Consider the following 25,933-nt stretch of genomic DNA (forward strand, 5'->3'; position numbering starts at 1 on the left):
GTCAGATGATAAATGTATATCTATAATCTAAAGTCATCTAGATTTAGAAAACTTTGCAGTTTAGTTGTACTTCTACTCTTATGTAATGTTCTGCTGTTTTCCACTTTTTATTGACTTTTATAGAGACATTTTTTAAAATTTTAAATATGTATTACAGTATTGGAAAAAATCGGTTCTGCCTTGGTTTTAGTCGAACCTGCCAGCCTTTATCTTCTTGTGACTTTCATGATTATAATCTATTAACAAACAATTTCATAATCACCAAATCACCTCACAATTGTCATCCTCTTCAACTTTGAATCTCCATTGACACCCTTACTAAATCATAATTTCCATTACAATCCGAATCATTCTTTATAATAATAATCTTGATTATCAATTAATAATAATGTCAAATCAATTTATTGAGATAAATAATGTCAACCTCAATCAACTAAAATACGGAATTAATCTTATTATTATATTCCTTACAAACAAATCTTATGTCAATGAAATTGTTTAAATTAATTGTGCCAAATTCGATTTCTTTTTTACACAAAACAACTTTATTAAAACACTTTTATTGGGTTTTCTACATTTAACTTTAATAAATAAAGTAAACTTTCTATTAACATTCTATAGTTTGCGATTAAAAAAATCAATGATAGATGATTTTAATAAATATAAAGATGATAAAATGATAAGGTTGTAAATATATTTGAAGAATTCAGATAGTGTAATTATATTGTAAATAAGAAACGGTTTTTAAATTTCTCAAGATTTTATATTAGTTATTTGTGTACGACTTGTGTGGTTAAATTTTACTCAGATTTTAAACATTTTATTTGAAAATCTACAAAGTTTAAATATTAGCTAATATTAGTATATGCTGTTGGTTTAGAAGTCTCAGAGTTACAATTGTTCATTAATTTCTATCTTTGAACTTGATTCCCATATAGGACAACGTAAAGACGTATACAAGCAACGCAAGTAAATTTATCAATCACAAATGACGGAACATCCGAATTGATTGGTCAAATTAATTTTGTTGTGCGTACGTCTGTGCGCATGCGCCCGATGAGAACAAGCTTTCACATTGTGCTTGTAACTGACGGATCCAACTTCTTACTACTGTAGGTTATTTTTATTGGTCACGTACATGATGAGTAGATCTACATTATAAAGTATTTTATATTGTTATTTAATAAAACAAAAAAATGGAGTTACTATGCAAACAAAATGTGTTACTTTGATTATGAGTTTGCAGCAATAATGACGGAAAACACCTTTAAAAAGACATCAATAGGCCTACATATATAGTTTGTTTCATCGTGTTAGTATGTAATATACAAAACTTATGATGGTTATCTATAGGCAGATAACTGCAAAAGTTACCAACTACCTATCGATCCATCAATTAATAAGATTGTATTTTTTTTTTCTTTTTAAAGATTTGTTAGGCGTTTACTAGGAAACTGAAACCTAAAAGCTACCAAAATCTGAACAAAACCCACATACCATTCCGTTTACCATCAATACCAATCACCTTTGTAACTCTTATTTTTATACTTTTCTTTTTAAATGGTAACATTTTATAATTATGAAAAAAATGTAGGCCTACAAGCATATAATATATATTAGCTTAAAATAAGATGAAATTAATTTATATTTTCGAACTTGAAATCCGTTCATAATTTTCCCTTCACCTTCTATTATGGGACAAACCATTAGAGAATAACCCAAAAAGTATGTAGAGGTAAACTGTTTTACCAATGAAAGCCATGATACACAACGTGGTTGTTTCTTAGTCAAAGTACGCTAAACAAAATTCGTTTATGATTTCATTTTAAGTTGCGTATTTCTTTTTAATACATTTTCAATCGAAGTATTATAAATTTTGACAGTTGTAGTATTTATAGAACACATTTTATGCAATAATGCATCTATTGTTGAATGAACCAATAGAGTATAAGCGCGTCATGATTCTCATTGTAATTGAAATGTAGAAAAACATTGTTTTACTGGTAGGACGTGTTACATAAATTGGTCGTTAACACAATAACAAACAATGTTAAGCCAAATCAATTGAAAACAATATTGCTCTTTTATTCATTTGTATGCGGTATTGATTGATCAAGTGGTTAAATCAATTTTTTCGATTTACATGTTTTTTTTAATAATTGGCCCCACTCTAGACTCTGGGAAAAATCCCAACAACGTTAAATTCGAGTTATCTTATAGGCCTATTTGATAACATTGCCTCACTGTCTTTCATAGAACATTATATTTGTTTATATCTATAGTATTGAAAAATCGTATTATTGTCTTTGAAAGTTTTAGATGTCAGATAATAAATATTGTATATCTATAATCTTAAATCAATCTAGATTTAAAAACCTTAGTTGTACTTCTACCTCTTCTGTAATGTTCTTCTGTTTTCCACTTTTTGTGTTTACATTCTCAACTTTTATAGACACTTTTTAAGCCTACAGGTTTAAAAAAAATATATATCAAGTTCAAGTTCAAATTTATTCACATAATGCAAACATATACAAAATATAAAAGATACAAGTGGTTGGAAATTAAGTAAATAATAGTTGCATTATGCCTGGAGAATACCATTTAAACCCCAAGGGGCTTTAAGCCTGGATCCACCAGAAAGAATAAAAAAGTTAAAAATAATAATAATAAGCAAAGTGATATATTATAACGGTTTTAGTCAAACGTCGTGTGTGGCAACCTTTATCTTGATTTCCGTGATTATAGTCTATATCAACAAACAAATTACCATCCTTTTCAGTTTCGCAATCATCGATATCATCCTTACACAATTATAAATTCTATGAGAACAAGCTTGCACATTGTGCTTGTCACTGACGGTTCCAACTTCTTACTACTGTAGTAAATGGTTATTTTTATTGACCACGTACATGATAAGTAGATCTACATTATAAAGTATTTTATATTGTTATTTAATAAAATAAAAAAATGACTTACTATGCAAACAACAGTGTTACTTTGATTATTATGAGTTTGCAGCAATAATGACGGAAAACACTTTTTAAAAAGAGATTATCAATACATATATAGTTTGTTTCATCGTGTTAGTATGTAATATACAAAACGTATGATGGTTATCTATAGGCAGATAACTGAAAAAGTTACCAACCACCTATCGATCCATCAATTAATAAAATTGTATTTTTTTTTCTTTTTAAAGATTTGTTAGGCGTTTACTAGGAAACTGAAACCTAAAAGCTACCAAAATCTGAACAAAACCCACATACCATTCCGTTTACCATCAATACCAATCACCTTTGTAACTCTTATTTTTATACTTTTCTTTTTAAATGTTAACATTTTATAATTATGGAAAAATGTAGGCCTACAAACATATAATATATATTAGCTTAAAATAAGACGAAATTAATTTATATTTTCGAACTTGAAATTCGTTCATAATTTTCCCTTCACCTTCTATTATGGGACTATATAAGGGAGATGCAAGAATCAACGGCGCAGATCCGTTTGGGGGACGTATAACAATCAAATACTTTGCGAGCAACTGTAGGCTGGGGCCAGGGGGCCGCCAAGAGCTCTTTGAGTAACTTAGAGGTCGTTTCAATCGATTTGTGAGCACATAAAAATTAAAGAATACAATTATTTTGGGTTACGCTCTTTTTAGACACTAGTCCTGATGCGCCACTGGTTATATTCACTCAAAATACAGTCTTCTTAGATACTGTATTTTCTGAAATTGCATACGATATGTCGATAGAAGTCTTGCTTTCTATTTCATTTCAACAATTTAATGATTTTGCTGTTGAAAAGTGAGGGGCACTAAAGAATATGTGGGGAACACGTCCCCCAGACCCCCCGCCCCGGGATCTGCGCTGCGATTTATACTGTTTTTAGTATATATTATAATGTAAACGAAGACAGCGCACACAACTGCCAACCCTCCAACGATAAGTGTTAAATAAAGAGGAGAATGTCTGTTAGTCGTACTTTTGACACTTAATTCAACGGTATGACTAGCTTCACCAACATCATTTTTAGCTTGGAACTTAATTGTGACACCGTTGTCATTTGCCGTCAGTTTTTTGTTGTTGGACAAATGAGTAATCCCTTGACTTTGAACTAGTTCAGCTTTGCTGCAAACTATGCTCTCTATTATTTCATCATTCCGCAAACAGTCCCAGGTTACTTCTGCCGTCGGGTTAGCCGACACATTTATTGGTATGTCTAAATAATCCCCTACATTATAATCTGTCGTATGAGACATCTCAAATTGTGGTCGATACTGAACGTTAAGTCGCATCGAACAAGACAGCGTTTTTGGAATAAGATCATGCGTCAGCGAACAGTTAAAGCTGGTCATTTCACGTGTTGCGTTTATTGGCAAAGTAGCTATACTATCTTGAAGTCCATTGGGACGTAGGCGGATCTCTTTCGCAATTGAATGTGTGGTAGGCCTACCCACCTCCACCATCCAGATTTCAACACTTCCTGCAATGTCACCAATGGTGACATTGCACGACAACGTGACAGTCTCACCTTCTGAAACATCAGGCCTATCTATACCACATAACAAATCTGGAACATTCACGACATCGACGTCTATTTCCACTACATGTGATGTTAAACCCGTTTTAGAAATGTGTTTGCAAATATAAAGGCCTTCATCAAATTGTGTAATGTTGGTTATAACAAGACGATAATTGTGTGTTACCTTGAATGAATCTTTAAATGATGCAACAACACTATCGTTAATACTGACTTTAGTCTCCGCAGTTGTACCATTGCTGACATAATACCATTCTACGTCATGATCGTCTGTATTTCCAACTTCGCAATCTAAAACAGCATTTTTCCCAACAATAAATTTTAATGTAATTCGTGATGATTGGGTTTTTGACAAACAATTAGAGAATAACCCCAAAATTATGTAGAGGTAAACTGCTTTACCAATGAAAGCCATGATACAAAATGGTTGTTTCTTCTTCCGAGTAGATGTAGAACTAAACAAAATTCGCTTAACGTTTTTATTTTGTTTCGAGTTTCGAAATATTAGAAATTACAGTTATTTATTTATAGACAACTTTAATTATGCAATAATGCATCTATTGTTGAATAACCAATAGAGTATAAGCGCGTCATGATTCTCATTGTAATTGAAATGCAGAAAAACTTAAAATGCATTTTTCGTTAACACAATAACAAACAATGTTAGGCCAAATCAATTGAAAACAATATTGCTCTTTTATTCATTTGTATGCGGTATTGATTGATCAAGTGGTTAAATCAATTTTTTCGCTTTACATAATTATTGTCCCCACTCTAGACTCTGGGAAAAATCCCAACAACGTTAAATTCGAGTTATCTTATAGGCCTACTTGATAACATTGCCTCACTGTCTTTCATAGAACATTATATTTGTTTATATCTATAGTATTGAAAAATCGTATTATTGTCTTTGAAAGTTTTAGATGTCAGATAATAAATATTGTATATCTATAATCTTAAATCAATCTAGATTAAAAACCTTAGTTGTACTTCTACCTCTTCTGTAATGTTCTTCTGTTTTCCACTTTTTGTGTTTACATTCTCAACTTTTATAGACACTTTTTAAGCCTACAGGTTTTTAAAAAATTATATATATTATAACGGTTTTAGTCAAACGTCGTGTGTGGCAACCTTTATCTTGATTTTCGTGATTATAGTCTATATCAACAAACAAATTACCATCCTTTTCAGTTTCGCAATCATCGATATCATCCTTACACAATTATAAATTATATGAGAACAAGCTTGCACATTGTGCTTGTCACTAACGGTTCCGGTTTCAACTTTTACTACTGTAGTAAATAAATGGTTATTTTTATTGGCCACGTACATGATGAGTAGATCTGCATTATAAAGTATTTTATATTGTTATTGAATAAAACAAAAAAATGGAGTTACTATGCAAAAAAAATGTGTTATACTTTGATTATGAGTTTGCAGCAATAATGACGGAAACACTTTTTAAAAAGTGATTATCAATAAAGCCGGCCGACACGACCGTAACTTAAATTTTAACACAACGCAACAGCAGTGCCACATTCCCCAACCCCTCCAAATTAAACATTGCATGCAAAGCTCTGATTTGCTGTGCACTTTTTATAAGTTTATTACGTATTATCGCATTGCAGTGTTGTTATACCTTTGTAATTTAGTTTTATACTTTTCTTCTAAAAGTTTAATATTTTATAATATGTAGGCCTACAGGCATATGATATTAGCTTAAAATAAGATGAAATAAAACAATTTCTAATTATGATACACATAATAATATTTATATTTCATTTGATAATAATATGGCAAATATTAAGGAATATTGTTCAATAATAATGAAAACTGCTATAAAAATCTATACAATTTAATTTTACCTAATAAAACTGGAAACTTCTTCATTCATAAAATATTGATAATCATAATCCAAACAAATTACTGACTTTCCTTATATCAAAAGAATATTCTAATTCAGTTTCGATTGATTTCTACCAAGGTACTGAGTAATTAACTGTATTAAATCCTCTGTATTAAATCCATGTTATCTATTATATGTATCTCCGAATTAACTGTTCTATAAAGTTTACTCCATGGCTAATTACATATCCTATAATGCAAGCCAAGCAACAGGACACAACCATCAACCAACCAACTCGTGTTACTAAATTAAAAAGAGCATATCTGTTAGTCGTACTTTTGACACTTAATTCAACGGTATGACTAGCTCCACCAACATCATTTTTAGCTTGAAACTTAATTGTGATACCGTTGTCATTTGCCCTCAGTTTTTGTTCGTTGGAAAAATGATTAATCTCTTGACTTTAACTACTTCGGCGTTGCTGCAAACTATGCTCTCTATTATTTCATCATTCCGCAAACAGTCCCAGGTTACTTCTGCCGTGGGGTTAGCCGACACATTTATTGGTATGTCTAAATAATCCCCTACGTCGTATTCTATCGTATGAGACATCTCAAATTGTGGTCGATACTGAACGTTAAGTCGTATCGAACAAGACAGCGTTTCTGGAATTAGATCATGCGTCAGCGAACACTTAAAGCTGGTCATTTCACGTGTTACTTTTATTGGCAAAGTAGCTATACTCCTTTCTTGAAGTCCATTGGGACGTAGGATCGCTTTTGCAATTGGCTGTTTGGTATCCACCATCCATATTTCGACACTTCCTGCAATGCCACCAATGGTGGCATTGCACGACAACGTGACAGTCTCACCTTCTGAAACATCAGGCCTATCTATACCACATAACAAATCTGGAACATTCACGACGTCGACGTATATTTCCACTACATGAGATGTTAAACCCGTTAATAGAAATGTGTTTGCAAATGTAAAGGCCTTCAACCAATTGTGTAATGTTGGTTATAACAAGACGATAATTGTCCGCCGTGTCAAACTCAATTTGGTATAAATGTTCAAACTTTGCAACAACACTATCGTTAGTACTGATTTTAGTCTCCGCAGTTGTACCATTACTGCCATCAAAATACCATTCTACGTCATGATCGTCTGTATTTCCAACTTCGCAATCTAAAATAGCATTTTTTCCAACAATAAATTTCGATTTAATTTGTGATGATTGGGTTTTTGACAAACAATTAGAGAATAACCCCAAAATTATGTAGAGGTAAACTGTTTTACCAATGAAAGCCATGATACACAACGTGGTTGTTTCTTAGTCAAAGTACGGTAAACAAAATTCGTTTATGATTTCATTTTAAGTTGCATATTTCTTTTTAATACATTTTCAATCGAAGTATTATAAATTTTGACAGTTGTAGTATTTATAGAACACATTTTATGCAATAATGCACCTATTGTTGAATGAACCAATAGAGTATAAGCGCGTCATGATTCTCATTGTAATTGAAATGTAGAAAAACATTGTTTTACTGGTAGGACGTGTTACATAAATTGGTCGTTAACACAATAACAAACAATGTTAAGCCAAATCAATTGAAAACAATATTGCTCTTTAATTCATTCGTATGCGGTATTGATTGATCAAGTGGTTAAATAAATTTTTTCGCTTTACATAATTATTGTCCCCACTCTAGACTCTGGGAAAAATCCCAACAACGTTAAATTCGAGTTATCTTATAGGCCTACTTGATAACATTGCCTCACTGTCTTTCATAGAACATTATATTTGTTTATATCTATAGTATTGAAAAATCGTATTATTGTCTTTGAAAGTTTTAGATGCCAGATAATAAACATTGTATATCTATAATCTTAAATCAATCTAGATTTAAAAACCTTAGTTGTACTTCTACCTCTTCTGTAATGTTCTTCTGTTTTCCACTTTTTGTGTTTACATTCTCAACTTTTATAGACACTTTTTAAGCCTACAGGTTTTAAAAAATTATATATATTATAACGGTTTTAGTCAAACCTCTATCTTGATTTTCGTGATTTTAGTCTATATCAACAAACAAATTATCATCCTTTTCAGTTTCGCAATCATCGATATCATCCTTACACAATTATAAATTCTATGAGAGCAAGCTTGCACATTGTGCTTGTCACTGACGGTTCCAACTTCTTACTACTGTAGTAAATGGTTATTTTTATTGGCCACGTACATGATGAGTAGATCTACATTATAAAGTATTTTATATTGTTATTTAATAAAATTTAAAAAATGGAGTTGCTATGCAAACAAAAAGTGATCCACTTTGATTATTATGAGTTTGCAGCAATAATGACGGGAAACACTTTTTAAAAAGTGATTATAAAATATAATCCGGCCGACAAGTACGACCGTAACTTAAATTTTAACACAACGCAACAGCAGTGACATAATTCCCCAACCCTTCTAAATTAAACATTACATGCAAAGCTCTGATTTGCTGTGCAATGTTTATAAGTTTATTACGTATTATCGCATTGCAGTGTTGTTATACCTTTGTAATTTAGTTTTATACTTTTCTTCTAAAAATTTAATATTTTATAATTATGCTGCTCTATTTACAGTTTATGACAATATGTAGGCCTACAAGCATATGATATTAGCTTAAAATAAGATGAAATAAAACAATTTCTAATTATAATACACATAATAATATTTATATTTCGTTTGATAATAATATGGCAAATATTAAGGAATATTGTTCAATAATAGGCTAATGAAAACTGCTGTAAAAATCTATACAATTTAATTTTCCATAATAAAACTGGAGACTCCTTCATTTCAAAAAATATTTATAATCGATAATCCAAACAAATTACTGACTTTCCTTATTTTATCAAAAGAACATTCTAATTCAGTTTCGATTGATTTCTACCAAGGTATAGCCTACTGAGTAATGCATAATTTGGCCTAATTATAGGCGCGACCTACTGTATTAAATTATATGTATCTCCGAATTAACTGTTCTATAAAGTTTACTCCATGGTTAATTACATATCCTATAATGCAAGCCAAGCAACAGGACACAACCATCAACCAACCAACTCGTCTTACTAAATTAAAAAGAGCATATCTGTTAGTCGTACTTTTGACACTTAATTCAACGGTATGACTAGCTTCACCAACATCATTTTTAGCTTGGAACTTAATTGTGACACCGTTGTCATTTGCCCTCAGTTTTTGTTCGTTGGAAAAATGATTAATCCCTTGACTTTGAACTAGTTCAGCTTTGCTGCAAACCATGCTCTCTATTACTTCATCATTCCGCAAACAGTCCCAGGTTACTTCTGCCGTCGGGTTAGCCGACACATTTATTGGTATGTCTAAATAATCCCCTACGTCGTATTCTATCGTATGAGACATCTCAAATTGTGGTCGATACTGAACGTTAAGTCGCGTCGAACAAGACAACGTTTTTGGAATAAGATCATGCGTCAGCCAACACTTAAAGCTGGTCATTTCACGTGTTACTTTTATTGGCAAAGTAGCTATACTCTTTCTTCCATTGGGACGTAGGATCGCTTTTGCAATTGGCTGTTTGGTATCCACCATCCGTATTTCAACACTTCCTACAATGCCACCAATGGTGACATTGCACGACAACGTGACAGTCTCACCTTCTGAAACATCAGGTTTAGGCCTATCTATACCACACAACAAATCTGGAACATTCACGACATCGACGTTTATTTCCACTACATGAGATGTTAAACCCGTTTTAGAAATCTGTTTGCAAATGTAAAGGCCTACATTAAATGGTTTAATTTTGGTTATAACAAGACGATAATTGTCCGACGTTTCAAACTCAATTTGGTATAAATGTTTAAATTCTGCAACAACACTATCGTTAGTACTGACTTTAGTCTCCGCAGTTGTACCATTACTGCCATCATAATACCATTCTACGTCATGATCGTCTGTATGTCCAACTTTGCAATCTAAAACAGCATTCTTTCCAACAATAAATGTCAATTTAATTCGTGATGATTCGGTTTTTGAAAAACAAGAGAAAAAACCCAAAATTATGTAGAGATAAACTGCTTTATCAATGAAAGCCATGATACACAATGGCTGTTTCTTCTTCCGAAGTAGATGTAGAACTAAACAAAATTTGCTTAACGTTTTTATTTTGTTTCGAGTTTCGAAATATTAGAAATTACAGAGTATTTATTTATAGACAACTTTAATTGCGCGTTAATGCACCTTTTGTTGAATCACCAATCGAGTAGTAAGCGCGTTATGACTTATTGAAATTCAAATGCAGAAAAAACATTTTTTGAATGGTAGCGTTTTATATGCATTGGTGGATGACATGATATTATATGAAATAAACCAAATTAATTGAAAATATTATTGCTCTTTTATTCATTACTACCCGATTCTTAATGCCACATACTACAATATTTGCCCAATAGGAATATTTGGTAATAATTATACAGTATCTCATTGTGTCACATGCCCATTCGCAAAAAAAACCCCTTCCATGAGAGTGCCATTTCTTATATTAAAATTAGCTCACCTCAGCACTATCATGGATATTTTAGACTTTCCAATTGATATGGTCGGTCGCAAAATTCACATTAACATTGGGATCCCCAATTTAAAAAAGCGTTTGACCGGTCCTGTTGCAGTATTAATGTGGTTGTAAATAAAACATACAAAGTTACTTTTTCTAAAATAATTTTGATCATAATCTGTACTTACAACTTTACAACCTAAAACAGCGTTCTTTCTAACAATTAGTTTTAATGTAATTCGTAATGATTGTTTTTTTTTATCTTCCGAGGTAAACCACCACCTTTATTCATTTATTCTTTTCCATTCAATTTTGTTCTTCTACCTTTTTTTCTTCGTAATATTCTGTTTTTGTATCCTCTTTAATATTGTTTTAACACATATTTCATACTTATATTAATACTAATAATACCTATATTACTGAGCATTATTTATGTTAAATCATAATTTTTATATATTATGTCTATCACATTATAGTAATGCTAACAAATTATAAAGCTGTAAACAGCATAAAAGATAGTTATATTCTGTATCTACATATATTTTCCTATCATAATACAAATATACATCATAAGACCTGTTTTTAAATCTAATAAATCATAATTGTAACCTATTTTCTTAATGAATATTTTGTAGTGTATATAAATTATAATTTCTTCTGACAAATTTCAACTCTGATAGGCCTAAATCATTTTAATTTAAACAAAAATGTATACCTTAGGCAAATATATCTTTTTTTTATTAAGAATATAGTTTTTAATATTTCTTTGCCTCTTGTAATTTACATTATCTTATACTTAATGTGGTGTTAACGATAGTAGGCCTATATAGCTAATACATTTCTTCATATTATTTTCTTCATGATTGGGTTTTTTACAAAAAAAGAAAAAGATGCACAGTCACGGTTCTGTCTTCTTCTTCAACAAACTAAACACAATTCGCTTACGTTTTCATTTGTTTTTGAGTCTGTAATTCGTTTCATTACACTTCAATCGAAATATTTTAAATGTTTACAGTTACCGTAATATTTATTTATAGAAAACATTAATTGCGCATAATGCACCTATTATTGAATACCAAGAGCTGTATTAGCACGTCATGACTATTGATTTGAAATATACTTATATCCATAAGAAAATATAGTAATGGACAAAAAGGAAGGAGAGAAATAAAAACAATGTAGAAAACTCCAAGATCGGTAAATTTTTCTCCCTGAGTGGAATCGGTTTCCACAGTCAGTTTATCGGTTAATTTTTCTCCCTGAGTGGAATCGGTTTCAACAGGCAGTTTATCGGTTAATTTTATCTATCAATTATATCCTGACTCGGATTTTTAAAGAAATAGTGCTATTTCCACGCCGAGGAGAAATGTCAATTTAGGCTACAGCTTTAAAATGTCATTGTCACACTCGTTCTAGTGCCACCCGGGCATTTAGAGGTGCATTATTTTAACATTTTTCTTACCTCAGCCCCAACTTTGGGTTTGAGGTGGGTAGCCTATAAACTTTTCAACGAAAAATTCATATTCATATATTTTGGGACCCCCTGTCTGATGAGTAGCCTAATAAATAATGTTTGTCATATTTTGTTAGATTTGCAGTAGAATAAGGGGACATCTTCGGAACCCAACAAAATGTTTCCGTAACAGGGGTACCCAAATGAGTTCTATTGTATTTTAAAAGCAAACTCTGGGTTTATATTTTATTTATTTATCTGATAATTACGTAATAAACGAGATTTACGTAGGTGACGTTGAGGGCGTAAATCTAGCGGCCCAATTACAATTGCGACATTTTCCTTTCAGGAGAATTTGGAGAAAAATATTCAATAATAAGTCTGTAAAAAACGTTTATTTTATTTCTTGTTGATTTACAATAAAAAAACAGAATGTAATACATAAAAGTAAGTAACATGTAAGTTATCGTAATATGTTTAACAACCTGTGAGAAAGATATAATTGATCATTTTGAAAGAGGGATTCCTAGTTTTGTAGTTCGTAAATAGGCTAGGCCTAGGCTACTGTAGTCTCTCAGCAGTCAAAAAGTAGGTACATAGGCGCGGCCAAGCATTAATATCACACCGGAAGGTTGGTGATGCATTTGGTGAAGTAGGCCTAGCTACCTGTAGAGATGGCTACACCATCCCAAAGCATGATTATACTCAAGCTAGCTTAAGTAGTAATATTGTATCACATTATTGGTGGGAATTAATTGTAGTAAATTTTAATATTAATAATACTTACTCCTGTATTGTTTGTATTGATAATTGTCATTTAATATTTATTAATTAAATTAAAACAAAGTCAGTTTAATTTTAATTAATATAATAATTATCTGCAGTAGGCCAGCTGTACTGTAGTTTGCCTAGGCCAGTCCTAGTATATATAGTTAGGCCAATAGTAGTACTATTCCTAAGCCTAGTAGTATCCTACAGTAGGCATAGTTGTTGTGTAGTAGTACTATAGTAGGTGTGCACCCCATACTTTTTATAATATGTGAGCTAAAAAAGGGCATGTTTATCAGGGCGTATGAAGGATTTATTTGTGGGTGGCGTTTTAGAGCATTTTATGTAATATACAGAAGTCTTGCTGTAAATCTCCTAAAGTGGTCACTAAAGAATACCATTTTGGTCCATGACCTCTAAATATCCAAAAGATAAATTAAAGTAGCACAGGAAATATCCATGAATGTACTAGTAAAACGTACCGCATGCACGGATGGGCCAAGCGGTATTCGTAAATAAAAACAATTGCGTTCACAAACTTTTTGTTGTATGAGCAGGTGCGATATATTAGTACTGGATTTATTCTAGGCATTGGAGTTTGTAAACAGCCCAAAAAAAGTGACATTCAATTTTTTGTCAATGGATTTTATAGATATCACAACACAATTGTAGTAAAGTAGTTAATTACAGTTTTTTACTTCACCCTCACTAAAAGGTCCAGCTAAATGCCAAGCCCTGCCAAGTACTACTAGTATAGATTATATGATTGAAATGGGATATATTTAGGTTGCTCACTGCACAGTAAAATCAATAAAATCCTATTTTGATGATGATAATTAGTCCTCTAAATTTATCATGTACATTCTTATATTCTTTAGTATTATTAATCTAGTATTTCATGAGTATAACAGTTAACTTTCAACAGGCACCCAGAGGTTCCAGCCAGTTGAAAATGGGTGCAATGTTGAAGTTAACCTATGGAAGGATTAAATATTTTTTTTAAGGGTGGGTGACAGCAGACTTTGAAGGTGGGTGTTGCCACCACCTACAGTATCTCAGTCCAGCAGGATCACATCCATTAGAAAGTGAAGGGCTATTAGACCAAAACACAATGAATAAGAATTCCCCGATAGAAGTTCATTGTTTTGACCTTGGGGGTCATTTGACAACAATAGGATGTCCCTGGCATGGACCATCATGTTGATCACATGTATAAACAAAGCAGAACATGTGTCACTTTTGCTGTACTGTATGGTAGTTTTTACTGGTGGTTGTGTTGTATCACAAGTCTGATAGCAATGTTCAGATAATCAGTAGTAACTGTCAACAATTGTAAAGCTTTGAAGTTTATTAGTGAATAAAGTACTACGTTCCTCAGTATATTTTATCTGAGCCTTGCATGTTGATCACATGACACAAATAAGGTACAGTATTATTAGGTTTATCTATCAAGGATAAAAGGTAATCTATTCTATGGCACTAGTGGGTAACAATAGGAAATCCTTGTATGTTGATTTTATTTATTTATTCTGTCTTTATACTGAATGACACTTTCAGTGCTAAAGCTAAAGTTTTTTTCTTGAAAAAAGATTTAGTAAACAAAGTAGGGTAGCTTCAGTGTAGTTTCTCGTTTCATAGTATCAAGGTAAAACCGAGCAAAAACAACTGTATTTGAACCTGGAAAAATAACTTGTTGACTACTCTAAGCTAGGGATTATCCAGTAACAATGGGAGAATCTGTTCAAGGCCCAACATGTTGATCACATGAAGGCAAATGAATATTTTTTAATTTTATGAAGACTAAAATAGAGATTGAGTATACAGTAAATAAAATACTGACTGTGAGTTGACTGGACAATTGACTTAATTCATTTCTTCTGTTGTCAATAACATTGGAAAAATCGCAATTAATAATCTGATGATCACATGTGTACACAAGGTAGGATCGAGTAATTTAAAAATGGTAGCGGTAACAAATATAAAAGTATAAAATGTACCTGGAAAACAACCACCTTTCTTTGTAACTTTGGTTCATCTGGCAACTGGTTTCATGTTGATTTTGAAACTTAGGAAAACAAATTATTATTTTGTTAATCAAAAGCGGCCTGAAAACATTTTTTTAAATGTAGTAACTGCAGTAGACTATCTTTGACATGATCTCCTAATATTCCGCAAAACTAATTATTGTACATCCATTACTTTTTTTTTACATCCAACCATGAATTTATTTATTTTTTATATGCATATGCAGACAATCAAGGAACCCTCATTAAATTGAACCCAGAACCCCGGATTTCTATGGTTAAACATGTAATCAACAATCCCTTAGTTATGAATCATTTCTGTTCAAGTAGCTTTATTTCATTTGCTGTATCATGTAAGCTTTTTCCCACCACCCCTGGGAAACTGCAGTGTACAGTCATGCATGCGATGTATCTCATTGGCTAATTCAGTTCCAAATCGTTATTCCGTTGTCAATGTAGTAAGATCATTTAGGGTCATCATGGAAAAATTAGTCATTATTTTAAGCTAGACTGAAATACAGTAGTATTTCTTTTATGATAATATTTATTTATCTCTAAATCAAGTGATGTAGCTCAAATAGTAATCTAAATTCTATTTTCCAGTCTTATGTTCAATTGAAAATAAAACTAATTTTCCCACTTTTCCAATTTTTCAGATAAACGTAGGCGGCGGAAGAAGAGGATAGACAATTACGAATAGGTTGTAAATTTAGAGAATCAGGATAACAAAACACCCAGTACTATAGGGAAACAAACCACCCAGGATGGGCTGGGATAAGGTGCAAAAGGAAAGCAGTGGACAGGTGTTGAGTCCATTTTTGTTTCAAGTTGGTGGCCATAATAGTGTACTTAAATACAATGAGAATACACTGTGTAAACCATTGAGTGTTAGGGAACACCAGTTCTATCAAACTCTACCAGAGGATCTCATGTGCTTTGTGCCTCAATACAAAGGTAAGTAAATAATACCACAACTGGGCCTTGATAAGGTGTGTGCATATCGGTTCCCAGTGGCAGTAGTCACCACTCACACTTGGCTAAAAAAAAGGGAAAACACACTAAACATTTTAAAATTCTCATCTAATTGAATACCACTTTGAGTGAAATTCTTAAATAGTTGTCCTACTGTAAGTGAATTACATAGTACAGTACTGATGTGATTAGTATTGATGTGATTGATGAATACGGTCCCTGGTGATGGTATACAAGGATAATCCTACTGTATGAAAAGCTAAAGGGAAAGTACAGGTATTAAGATATACTGCAAGAACATTAGTTTGGATAACACTGCCCTCCCTCTAGTACAAATTGTCGGGGCGTATATAGTATGGAAATGCACACAAAAAGTAATTATATTTGAAAGTAACAATGTGAATTTTGTATTCAATTATAAAGTATGTACACATTTCTAGAGCTAGAAAACAGAATATTCTGTGCTTTAATAACACAGAGTAACTACGGCCCTATATACTCTAATTGAAACAATTGATAATGATATTGGTGTTCTGTACTCACCACCTTATCAATATCAGATGCAAGCTGATGCACATTGATTGAAAGTTTCTATTTATAGGCATTGACCTTTACAAATTGTGCAGAAATCTATGAGTTATCAGGCATCTAATTAAATTGAATTGCATACCAAATTATAAGCTGTTTACTGTGTAACCTCATACATTGTTAAATTATGCCATTTAAGATAATGATTTATATATTAAATTTATTTAAAATAAGATAAGCTTACCAATACAGTCAACTCTTCCAATACTGGACAAAACCAGATTTTCTTGAGGTCCAAAAGGTCCCAAATTCATTTTTACCATTACCTTTTGCGAATACCCTCATTTTCCAGAAAACTAGACATATTATTAGACCAGCCCAAAAGCGTCTGGTATTTAGAGAGTTGACTGTAATATATATCCTGATTACAATAACTTTGTTTTTCACCAATCTTTCATATGTTGTGTAATTTGTAGGTATTGCATATGTGTCTAGAGAGGAAGGTAAAGACGGCGTAGTCCATCTAAAGGCGTACACAGACATGAGAAGGTCGTTATCGTCCGACAACTCTCCCAATAGCAGTGGTGAGGCTGCAGAAGAGGATGATCATGCCAGAGCGTATCATCCAACAAATAGAGGCTCTCTTAGAAGAAATAATCATAGGTAAGAAGGGGATATGAGTAGTTAAGTTAAAGGAATGTAATTAGAAGTCTAGAAGTGTGTGCCCAGAGTTAGTGTGTGTTTGGAATAAATCACTTTCAGGTGAAGAAGTTTTTTTGAGTGGGGCTGTGTTATATCCGAAAAAATTACAAAAGTTAAGTTATCTCTTACCCATCTCATTCCTGAGGACGATCAAAGTATATTGATTGAAATGTCGAGAAGCCCAACAGTTCTTTTCAGAACTAGATATATACGTAGTGTACCATAAACTTTATATTTTTAAACATATGATTTCGCCATGCAAACCAAACTATAAATTTAATTTAATTTTTGTTATTTACATTAGATTACCAAAGAATAATAGTCGTAGAACTCTTCTAAAAGAGGCTGAAACAAGTTATGTAGAAGATGTTTCCGAGTTTCATCATGGTCAGAATCATCAGCGAGGAGGAGGAGGAGGAGAAAGCAACCTGTTTAGTCAGAAGTTGCACAGACAACAGATAGCTAAGATGCATAATCGCTCTGAACAATGCAGCTATGAAAGTATCCTTCTGAATAATGTGAATAGTGTATTTATTTACTACTCTGCTTTTATATGTGATTTTTTTTGTCCCTAAAAAACATGAAAAAAAATTTAGTTGAATAAAATCGAACTTTGAATAGGCCATTTCGTAGTTTTAATAAAGTTAATCACTTCCATAGAAAAAAAAATAATGTTTTCACTTATAGAATGACAAAATAAATGTTTAAATTCAACCAAAAACCAATTGGCTGGCAGCCAATTTGACCATTTCTTTTGCTTTAAGTACAGTTTTTTCAGATAAATCCTCTTTTTTTTTCAATCCAATTTTTTGTCAAAGTGGATAACTATTTTGTGGCATTAAAATGGCATGTTCAGCCAGAAACGTTTGAAGAATTATTTTTTCACGGGGACAATACATCTTTAACTAAATTTAATACATATAAAAATAAGAGTGTCTGTTTCATTTCTCCCTTAACAAATTTTACTATAATTCATTACATTTTTGTATACTTGTATGATCGCAGTCGTCATGCGTTGCATAGTGTGTTAATAATGACTGAACTTTTAGATTATTATTCTCATCATCTAAAAAAGTTATAATCTTAACCAAACGTTTTCAGAATTCATACTGTTAGAGAATGTAGTGTTTAAATTTGTGACGCCCTCCATTCTGGACCTAAAGATGGGGGTTCAAACTTACTTAGGTGACGAACCTGAAGAGAAAAGACTGTCACACATAAGAAAGGCCGAGACAAGCACATCAGCTAAACTTGGTGTTAGGATATGTGGCATGAAAGTATGTTTATTATATATATATATTGTTTATTATATCGTGTTTCCCACCCTTTTACTGTATATAACAAAACATACATTACATTACCAAAAATCAACTCTGTGAGAATCAGTAAATGGCTTTTGAGACTTTACACAAAAATAAACTTAGTCTTTTTTTTATATAAGATTTTAAACCAATATAATTTGTATTCATTTCACCTTATTTCAAGAGGGTTGACCTGCCAGCATGAGGCTGGCTTTATGGGGCCCTCAACAATACAATGTGATTTAAAAGAATCTCCCAATGCGAGGCTTTCTGAAAACTGCCAACCAAGGGTGTCTGTAAGTAAAATTTAATACCCAATTCATTCATCTTTTTATTTCAGAATACCATGATTACATAATATATCCATAGCAAAAAAGAAAAAAAGAAGCTTAATCTAAGAAGTCATTGTACAGATAACAAAAAAAGAAAACTATCAACAAATTTTGATGTACGTACATAAAAAGAAGGAATTAATAATACAATTTTCTTTTTTTCTTAGGTTTATCGTGCAGATTCTAGATCATACATGTTTTGGGATAAATATTACGGACGTAAACTAACAGAAGAAGGATTCAGGAATGCAATCATGCAATTCCTATTCAACGGTTACCAAATACAAGTAGACGTAATCCCTGTAATACTTGATAAACTAAGAGACTTAAAAACTGCGCTTGAAAACCAAAACACTTATCGCTTCTATAGCAGTTCTCTATTAATAATGTACAATGCTCAGAGTGATGCCACAAGCTCACTGGCGGATGAAGTCGATGTCAGAATGATAGATTTTGAAAAGACTACTCACGGGCAGATGGGCTTATGTATTCATGAAGGACCGGATCAAGGGTTTATTTATGGTTTAAATAATCTTATTGACACGTTTAGAGACATGTACCAAAGTTGACTTCATCACATAGTTCAACATTAACAATTCAGAAAAACAATTTTTTTTTTATAAAAGTGTATTGTTAAATCAGGATAATGTAATTAAAAATTTTTAAAATAACAATTAAAAACCAATTACGAAAAAAAGTTATTTTTATTTTCGATCCAAATTTAACATTTTAATTTCACTGCCTTGATTAGCCATTGATTTGTTACATATTCTATTATTATATTATTTTTCATTTAATTTCTTTTTGTTTAGTTATCTCCACAGTATTTAGAGTAATTATTTTCCATGTTTTTTAAGAAGTTGTAATTATGTAAATTAAATCCTATTTTTAAATAGTTTTCTTAAGTTGTATAAAAAATATTGTATTAATAAAAGAGAAATACTGGCTATTTCCATTAACAGCTAACCATAAAATACAATTGTTAATGTTGTGTTTAGATTGCATAATTGCAACTGTTATTTTCATTAGAAATTACCATGCGAACATTGTAGAATAATAACAGTGCAGGTGATATCACAACACAAGTTTGGTTAGCAAGTTTTGTGAGCATGCTCAGATGTTTGTTGTGTGATGTTGCTATCAGTACAGACATTTCATTATTGTGTTTTGCACAGCAAGAATGTATTATAGTACATTTTGTTGTATTAGGTACTTTGATTCTGTTAACGTTAAACTTGGTACAGTATATCGTTATCCTAAAAATTTAAAATCAACTTGGTTGCAACTCATGTAAAATCACAATGCGCAACTGCATTAAAATTAAATAGCATTAGTGCTGCAACTTGTAATCTATCTTTCAATTGCATCAATAATAATAATCTAAAAGCATCAGTTATATTGTAGAGTTTATCCATACAGTTGTTAGTAAGTTGCCATAATCAGTAGTACAAGTTTTTACTAAGTTTGGTAGCTTTTTTTGAGTTGCAGAATTCATTATTACATATTCAGAGTTAAGTACTGTAGTAGCGTATTCTTATTTCAATATATATATATATATATATATAAAACAATACTAAATAATTTGAACACTGAGTGTATGTCCTAAATATGTATGTGATCACAACCAATTTAGTTTTGTGAGCATGCTCAGATTTTTGTTATGCTCAGTCTATTTAGTACCATAATATTGGCATATTAGCGCAATGGACCAAATTATATGCTTATAGAAAAACAAGTTTTGTTTTAAATATATTTTTTGTTCTATTGATAAGAGGCAGAGAGGTGTAATTTATTTTGAAAGGGGGTTGATGGAACTTAATGAGACAAGGGGTGAATTTTTGGTAAAAGGTGTTTTTCTTTGTAACTTGTGCTTAGACTAAGAATAAGATGTACATAATGTATATGGAATACAGGATATAAATTATAGTCAGATCTAATATTGTATATTTGTATTACATGCTAAATAGTTAATTAATATGCTTATTCATTATATAAAGGTGATGTAGTTTAATTCTGGTCAATTATTTCCAATTCCATTAATAAAGTTTACAGTTTGCTTATAAAATTTCAACCTTCAGCTTTAATAACAACAGTTTTCCTTCTACTAATTAAAAAAAAACTTAGGCCTATTATTCTTTGTAAAATCTTTTGAATAACATGAAGAAATTGTTACAGTAAATGGAATGTATTTGTAAATAAAATGTTCAAATATAATTTCAATATTTTTTGTTTGTAGACTTTGTTAATTGTGACAAACGATTTCTCACCCAAAAAAACATTAAATCAATAGAGGGCGTCATTCCAATGAAACTACACTCTGTCTGCTGCCCTCTCTCTGCAAGCAAGCCTTAGCCATGTGTCATTGTTTACTTCTCACATCACTGGTTATTAGGCCTAGACAAATCAGTGTTTTATTTAATGTTATACGGATGATGGCAAGTAATCAGTCGAATTCTGTCGAAGAGGACATTAAAGATAAACGTCCACAATTTGGTAATCGTTTTCTAACAGATCCTGAACAAGTTTTTCAACATAATGCATGGTAAGTTAAGCCAGTCGTAACAAACCACCTTTCACTTTATTATTGACTAGGTTAAAAGTCATTGTGTTGAGTTTAGTCAATATTATATGGTCGTTTCGCCCCGAAAGTCGTTTTTGTTACGACACCGGAATATGACTCACATAACCTATTGTCTATTCATTAATTGATAGAGATCATTAATTTTTCCCCTCAAGGGATAATGTTGACTGGGATGAAGAGCAAATTCAACAAGCTAAAGAGAAAGTCAAGGCGAATTCATCAGATTTCATATCGCAGGAAACACAAGGCAAGTCTTCATTATTGTCAGCTTTTGTGATTTTACATAATTTACACATGAAATAATAAATAGAAATTGTATAGCCTCTAAAGGTGTTATTTTTATATTGTATTTTATACTCAGAAACCTATGAAAGAGAGGCAGGAAAAAACTGGGACAAATTCTACTCACAGCATCAAAACCGTTTCTTCAAAGATCGTCGTTGGTTGTTTACTGAATTTCCAGAACTAGCACCTACTACTGATGATTCCAAAGAACTAGCTTCTACTGAACTATCAAATGAAGAGAAGATGAATGAAAAACCAGTGAATGATACAGGAATGTGTGATAAAGTAACTGATGACATAAATGTGGAAACAAACGAGCAGGACAATGTGGAAAGTGATATATTAAAAGAAGAAAATCAGGAGGGGGATGATCCCTTCCCTGGATGGCGCTCTAACACCAGGATCCTTGAGGTTGGATGTGGTGTTGGTAATACTGTGTTTCCGATTCTTCAGACAAACATGTAAGCAGCAGGGTAGCTGGGATCAATCCAGGGGCCACTCCAGGGATCTTGAATCTGGTTTTTGTTATTTTTTGTATTGGATAGACAGATGCCTTTTTCACTCCTGTGAAGACATGTCCCCTACCCTTATAAAAACTATTAAAATCATTTAAAAAGTTGTTAAGTCATTGTTGTCTATAAGTGATATTGAATAATTTTTTCTTTTACAGTGATGATAAGTTGTTTATTTATTGTTGTGACTTTTCTGAGGTAGCTGTGGATCTAGTCAAGGTATGCACACATCTTTATTGCAACTCGCAATGTGACATTTGAAATTTGTATAAAATCACACAATTCAGCGTCAAATTGTATTGTTTTAAAGCAAATTTCAAAATTGAGAGGAACATACATCAATCAAAGTGGATGTGCATTTGGGAGAGGTGGTTGTTGTCAGGGATGTGGTTTAAGGAGAGCTGATGACTCTTAAATAATATGGTGTTTTTTTTTCTTATTTTAGGCGCATACAGATTACAACGTTAACAGATGCCATGCATTTGTTTGTGATGTCACTGATACGGAGACTCCATTTCCTTTCCCTGAAAATAGTCTGGATATTATCATCATGATATTTGTCCTCTCGGCAATCAAACCAGAAAGGTATTACTATTTGGAAGGTTATGTTTTATTGGAAAGTAGCCGTCCAAGGGTGTGCGGGAAAGCTAACCAAAGGGTGTCCTGTATTCAAAAGGAAGCCCACTTTGGGAATGCCACCCAAGGGTGCTTGTATGTAACAGACAAATCAATTTACAAATAGGAAAATGGAATCTACATAAAAACTACTACACACACCCAGAGAATAATGTGATGTTTTGTGCAGCAGTGGTGCTCTTGATCTTTTTCACAATCAATTTGTTTTTTCTTCCTTCAGTTACTCAGTATTTCCATTAATTCGAGAGAGTTTGTAAATATATTTTTATCTTCTTAGAATGCAATTGACTATTGACAGATTAGCTAGACACTTAAAACCTGGTGGACGAATAGTGTTACGAGATTATGGAAGATATGATTTAGCTCAACTACGTTTTAAGAAAGGTAATTAAATATCTTTATTACTTTATGTTTAAAACTTTAGCTAGATTTATTAAGCTATATGTTTCAGTCCATTTTGCTATTTGTTAAATAAATAATAATTATAATTATTTTCCCATTAGGCAAATTTATTCATACAAATCAAACGTTTATGCAGAGCTCAGCAATACATGATCCATGCAAATAGATTATCCCAGTGGAAAACATGTTTTAACATGGTGAATGTTGCAAGTGATATCTTTACAGAAATGATGTGTCTACCAAAATGGAGGATTTAGGAATAATTAGCATAATTATTTGTTATGGGCAAATTCTTAGTTTAATTCCAATATTGGTTTATTTTAGGTCGATGTCTCTCAGAAAACTTCTATGTTCGTGGAGATGGAACACGAGTGTACTTTTTCACACAAGGTATAGACTATTTAAAAATAAAATGGCACTATTTGTTTTAATGTTACTGTACCTATCTTTTTCTATTTCTTCTTTGTTTATAGATGACCTACGAGAACTGTTCACAAAAGCTGGTCTGGTCGAAGAGCAAAATCTTACTGACAAGCGTTTACAGGTCAATAGAGGGCGCCAACTGACAATGTATCGTGTTTGGATACAATGTAAATACAGAAAGCCTGATATAAGCTGATGTCTCCAAAAATAATGTAGGAAATTAATGTTTTTTAAGTCTATTGTACATTAAATATAATACTGTCAATTTATAATAAATTATTAAATAATTCAAATTTGATTGATTATATTTGTAATTTGTCACATATTATATTAGGGAGGATTTTATTTGAGGGAGGAATATATGTTGGACACGTTCAGGCTTAGTAAGTTACCCGTATAAGGTGGTTATCTCTACTCACCATAGTTAGCAATTGGTCCATGAAACTAACTTACCCAGGTAAATAACTAAGCATGAACAGGCCTATATATACTCAGATAAAACCCGCCTTGACTACAACATACAACACAATATTAAAAAGGGATAAAATACAGTTAAATAATCTTTTTATTTATTTTGTAAACGCACAACATTGGTACACCGTACACAATACATTTTGTCTCATTAATTACTCAATCGTCTTTTACATACAGTACATTAAACTGAGGTACTAAATCACAATTAGGTCTTTGCTATATGATTTTACTAATAGTCAAAATGATGTTCATTGTTCCCCTTGAAGTTAATAAAATAATTAATAAGAAATAATCGCTAATAAACAGTTTAGAAACAAATGTTAGTTACTGCAGTAGCTGCAGTAGAATAGTTTTGACGTGATCCCAAACAGAGAGTATTATATTGTAATAATCAGGTATTTCTAATACTATAAGGTCGATCAGCAATGCTTTTTAAATCGCATGTTAAAATGCTTTTGAAAACTCCTTTAAAATGTGGATGCTTCACTGCGTACATTAACGGATTGACACAGCTATTCATCATAAGGATTACTGCTGCATATGGCGTAGCCTTCTTAGAAAAATCACTTGTGATCAATAAGCAAAGTCCAAACGGAGTCATACACATTACATACACGACAACCACATAAAATAAGTTCTTTGTGACTTTCATATTAATTTTATTCATCCTATGCATGCTGCCTTTCTTTCTTGCCCAAGCGTTGTGCGACGTCTGTTGTCCATTGGAGCAGCTTGTGATACTTGTTTTATTCATGTTAGACATCATCTTCTCCGTGTGTTTGTGAAAATGTCGGAATATGATCAAATAACAGGTTACTATCACAAGGAATGGTACTGGGTATAAAGATGCGGATAATATTAAATTGTATGTTGATGATTGTGGGTGTGACGAGTCCCAGGTACAAGTCTTGTATCTGGGATCATAGCCAAGTTGACCAACACCAAATATGGCTGGAATCGACGCCATGAATATTGATATCGACCAGATAAAGACAAGAGCGGTTATTATGCAGTGACGTTTGAACGGCAAAGACTTAATGCCAACGTGTGACCTGGTGACCACCACCAGACGACTAATGGCAACCATTGCCAGTGTGTATACTGCTAGTTACACAGATTATTAAGGATGCTCCCGTGAACACGCACAGCCAATCAGCAAGAGGCCAGCCATTGCTATCTGATAACATTGCTACAATCGTCAATGGTATATTCAGAACAGTAAGTAGATCAGTAACGGCGAGATTGACAACGTAGACGTTAGTGACTGTGCGCAATTGACGTGATATAATTACAGACACGATGACAAGACCGTTACCAATAATGCCGATAACCATTATAAGTGACAGGCAGAATACTTGAAAGATGAGTTCAGCACGTGACCATGATACAGGTGAAGGGTTGATGGTAGAAGACACGAAGTCACCTGTTTCATTTGCATACTCCATTATGACGAATAGATGATATGTAAGAGTATCCATTCGCTGTTACTGTCAAGTGTCAAAAGATAAAATATATATATATGATTTACATACAGACTACTATTGATTGATCATATTTAACCAA

General features: G+C 32.2%; 3 protein-coding genes and 1 pseudogene across 5 annotated transcripts; 2 read left to right on the top strand and 2 right to left on the bottom strand.

Annotated features, from left to right (window-relative positions):
- Nucleotides 1-186: 186 nt before the first annotated feature.
- Nucleotides 187-10,520, bottom strand: LOC144839264 (sialoadhesin-like). Its single transcript, XM_078694580.1, has 5 exons — nt 9,548-10,520; nt 7,496-7,579; nt 6,913-7,335; nt 3,988-4,836; nt 187-236 (listed from the first exon to the last, which is right to left on the bottom strand). The coding sequence occupies exons 1-5, from the start codon at nt 10,518-10,520 to the stop codon at nt 187-189; spliced, it is 2,379 nt and encodes a 792-aa protein (XP_078550706.1).
- Nucleotides 10,521-12,754: 2,234 nt separating this feature from the next.
- Nucleotides 12,755-21,275, top strand: LOC144841053 (inositol hexakisphosphate kinase 1-like). Of its 3 annotated transcripts, XR_013611984.1 has the most exons (7): nt 12,755-12,877; nt 15,879-16,176; nt 17,199-17,385; nt 17,729-17,925; nt 18,526-18,701; nt 19,225-20,300; nt 20,510-21,274. XR_013611984.1 is itself a non-coding variant. In XM_078697223.1 (6 exons), exons 2-6 carry the CDS (start codon nt 15,987-15,989, stop codon nt 19,624-19,626), a joined length of 1,152 nt encoding a protein of 383 aa, XP_078553349.1. In that variant the 5' UTR covers nt 12,755-12,877; nt 15,879-15,986; the 3' UTR covers nt 19,627-21,275. The 3 variants fall into 3 exon arrangements, 2 of the variants coding, with proteins under 2 accessions (XP_078553349.1, XP_078553350.1); XM_078697223.1 differs by having other exon boundaries at nt 19,225-21,275; XM_078697224.1 differs by lacking the exon at nt 12,755-12,877 and having other exon boundaries at nt 15,516-16,176; nt 19,225-21,275.
- A 117-nt stretch (nt 21,276-21,392) lies between these two features.
- LOC144841052 (tRNA N(3)-cytidine methyltransferase METTL2-like) lies at nt 21,393-24,181 on the top strand. Its single transcript, XM_078697222.1, has 8 exons — nt 21,393-21,599; nt 21,794-21,885; nt 22,000-22,384; nt 22,594-22,654; nt 22,881-23,020; nt 23,349-23,455; nt 23,798-23,863; nt 23,947-24,181. The coding sequence occupies exons 1-8, from the start codon at nt 21,412-21,414 to the stop codon at nt 24,090-24,092; spliced, it is 1,185 nt and encodes a 394-aa protein (XP_078553348.1). The 5' UTR covers nt 21,393-21,411; the 3' UTR covers nt 24,093-24,181.
- Nucleotides 24,182-24,500: 319 nt separating this feature from the next.
- On the bottom strand, nt 24,501-25,815 carry LOC144839265 (melanopsin-like; annotated as a pseudogene).
- Nucleotides 25,816-25,933: the final 118 nt, after the last annotated feature.

Source organism: Antedon bifida, chromosome 4 (assembly GCF_963402885.1).
Source record: "Antedon bifida chromosome 4, ecAntBifi1.1, whole genome shotgun sequence".
In the NCBI taxonomy this organism is placed as follows: domain Eukaryota; kingdom Metazoa; phylum Echinodermata; class Crinoidea; order Comatulida; family Antedonidae; genus Antedon; species Antedon bifida.

Bases quoted from the DNA above. Each gene is read 5' to 3' on its own strand.
- LOC144839264 (XM_078694580.1), bottom strand. From the start codon at position 10,520: ATGGCTTTCATTGATAAAGCAGTTTATCTCTACATAATTTTGGGTTTT. The intron at 7,580-9,547 runs GTACGACTAACA...ATGCTATTTTAG, and splicing joins CGTTGAATTAAGTGTCAAAA to ATTGCGAAGTTGGAAATACA. The intron at 7,336-7,495 runs GTACTAACGATA...CATCTCATGTAG, and splicing joins AACTGCGGAGACTAAAATCA to TGGAAATATACGTCGACGTC.
- LOC144841053 (XM_078697223.1), top strand. From the start codon at position 15,987: ATGGGCTGGGATAAGGTGCAAAAGGAAAGCAGTGGACAGGTGTTGAGT. The intron at 16,177-17,198 runs GTAAGTAAATAA...TGTAATTTGTAG, and splicing joins CTTTGTGCCTCAATACAAAG to GTATTGCATATGTGTCTAGA. The intron at 18,702-19,224 runs GTATGTTTATTA...TTTTTTTCTTAG, and splicing joins TTAGGATATGTGGCATGAAA to GTTTATCGTGCAGATTCTAG.
- LOC144841052 (XM_078697222.1), top strand. From the start codon at position 21,412: ATGTGTCATTGTTTACTTCTCACATCACTGGTTATTAGGCCTAGACAA. The intron at 23,021-23,348 runs GTATTACTATTT...TTATCTTCTTAG, and splicing joins TCGGCAATCAAACCAGAAAG to AATGCAATTGACTATTGACA. The intron at 23,864-23,946 runs GTATAGACTATT...CTTTGTTTATAG, and splicing joins AGTGTACTTTTTCACACAAG to ATGACCTACGAGAACTGTTC.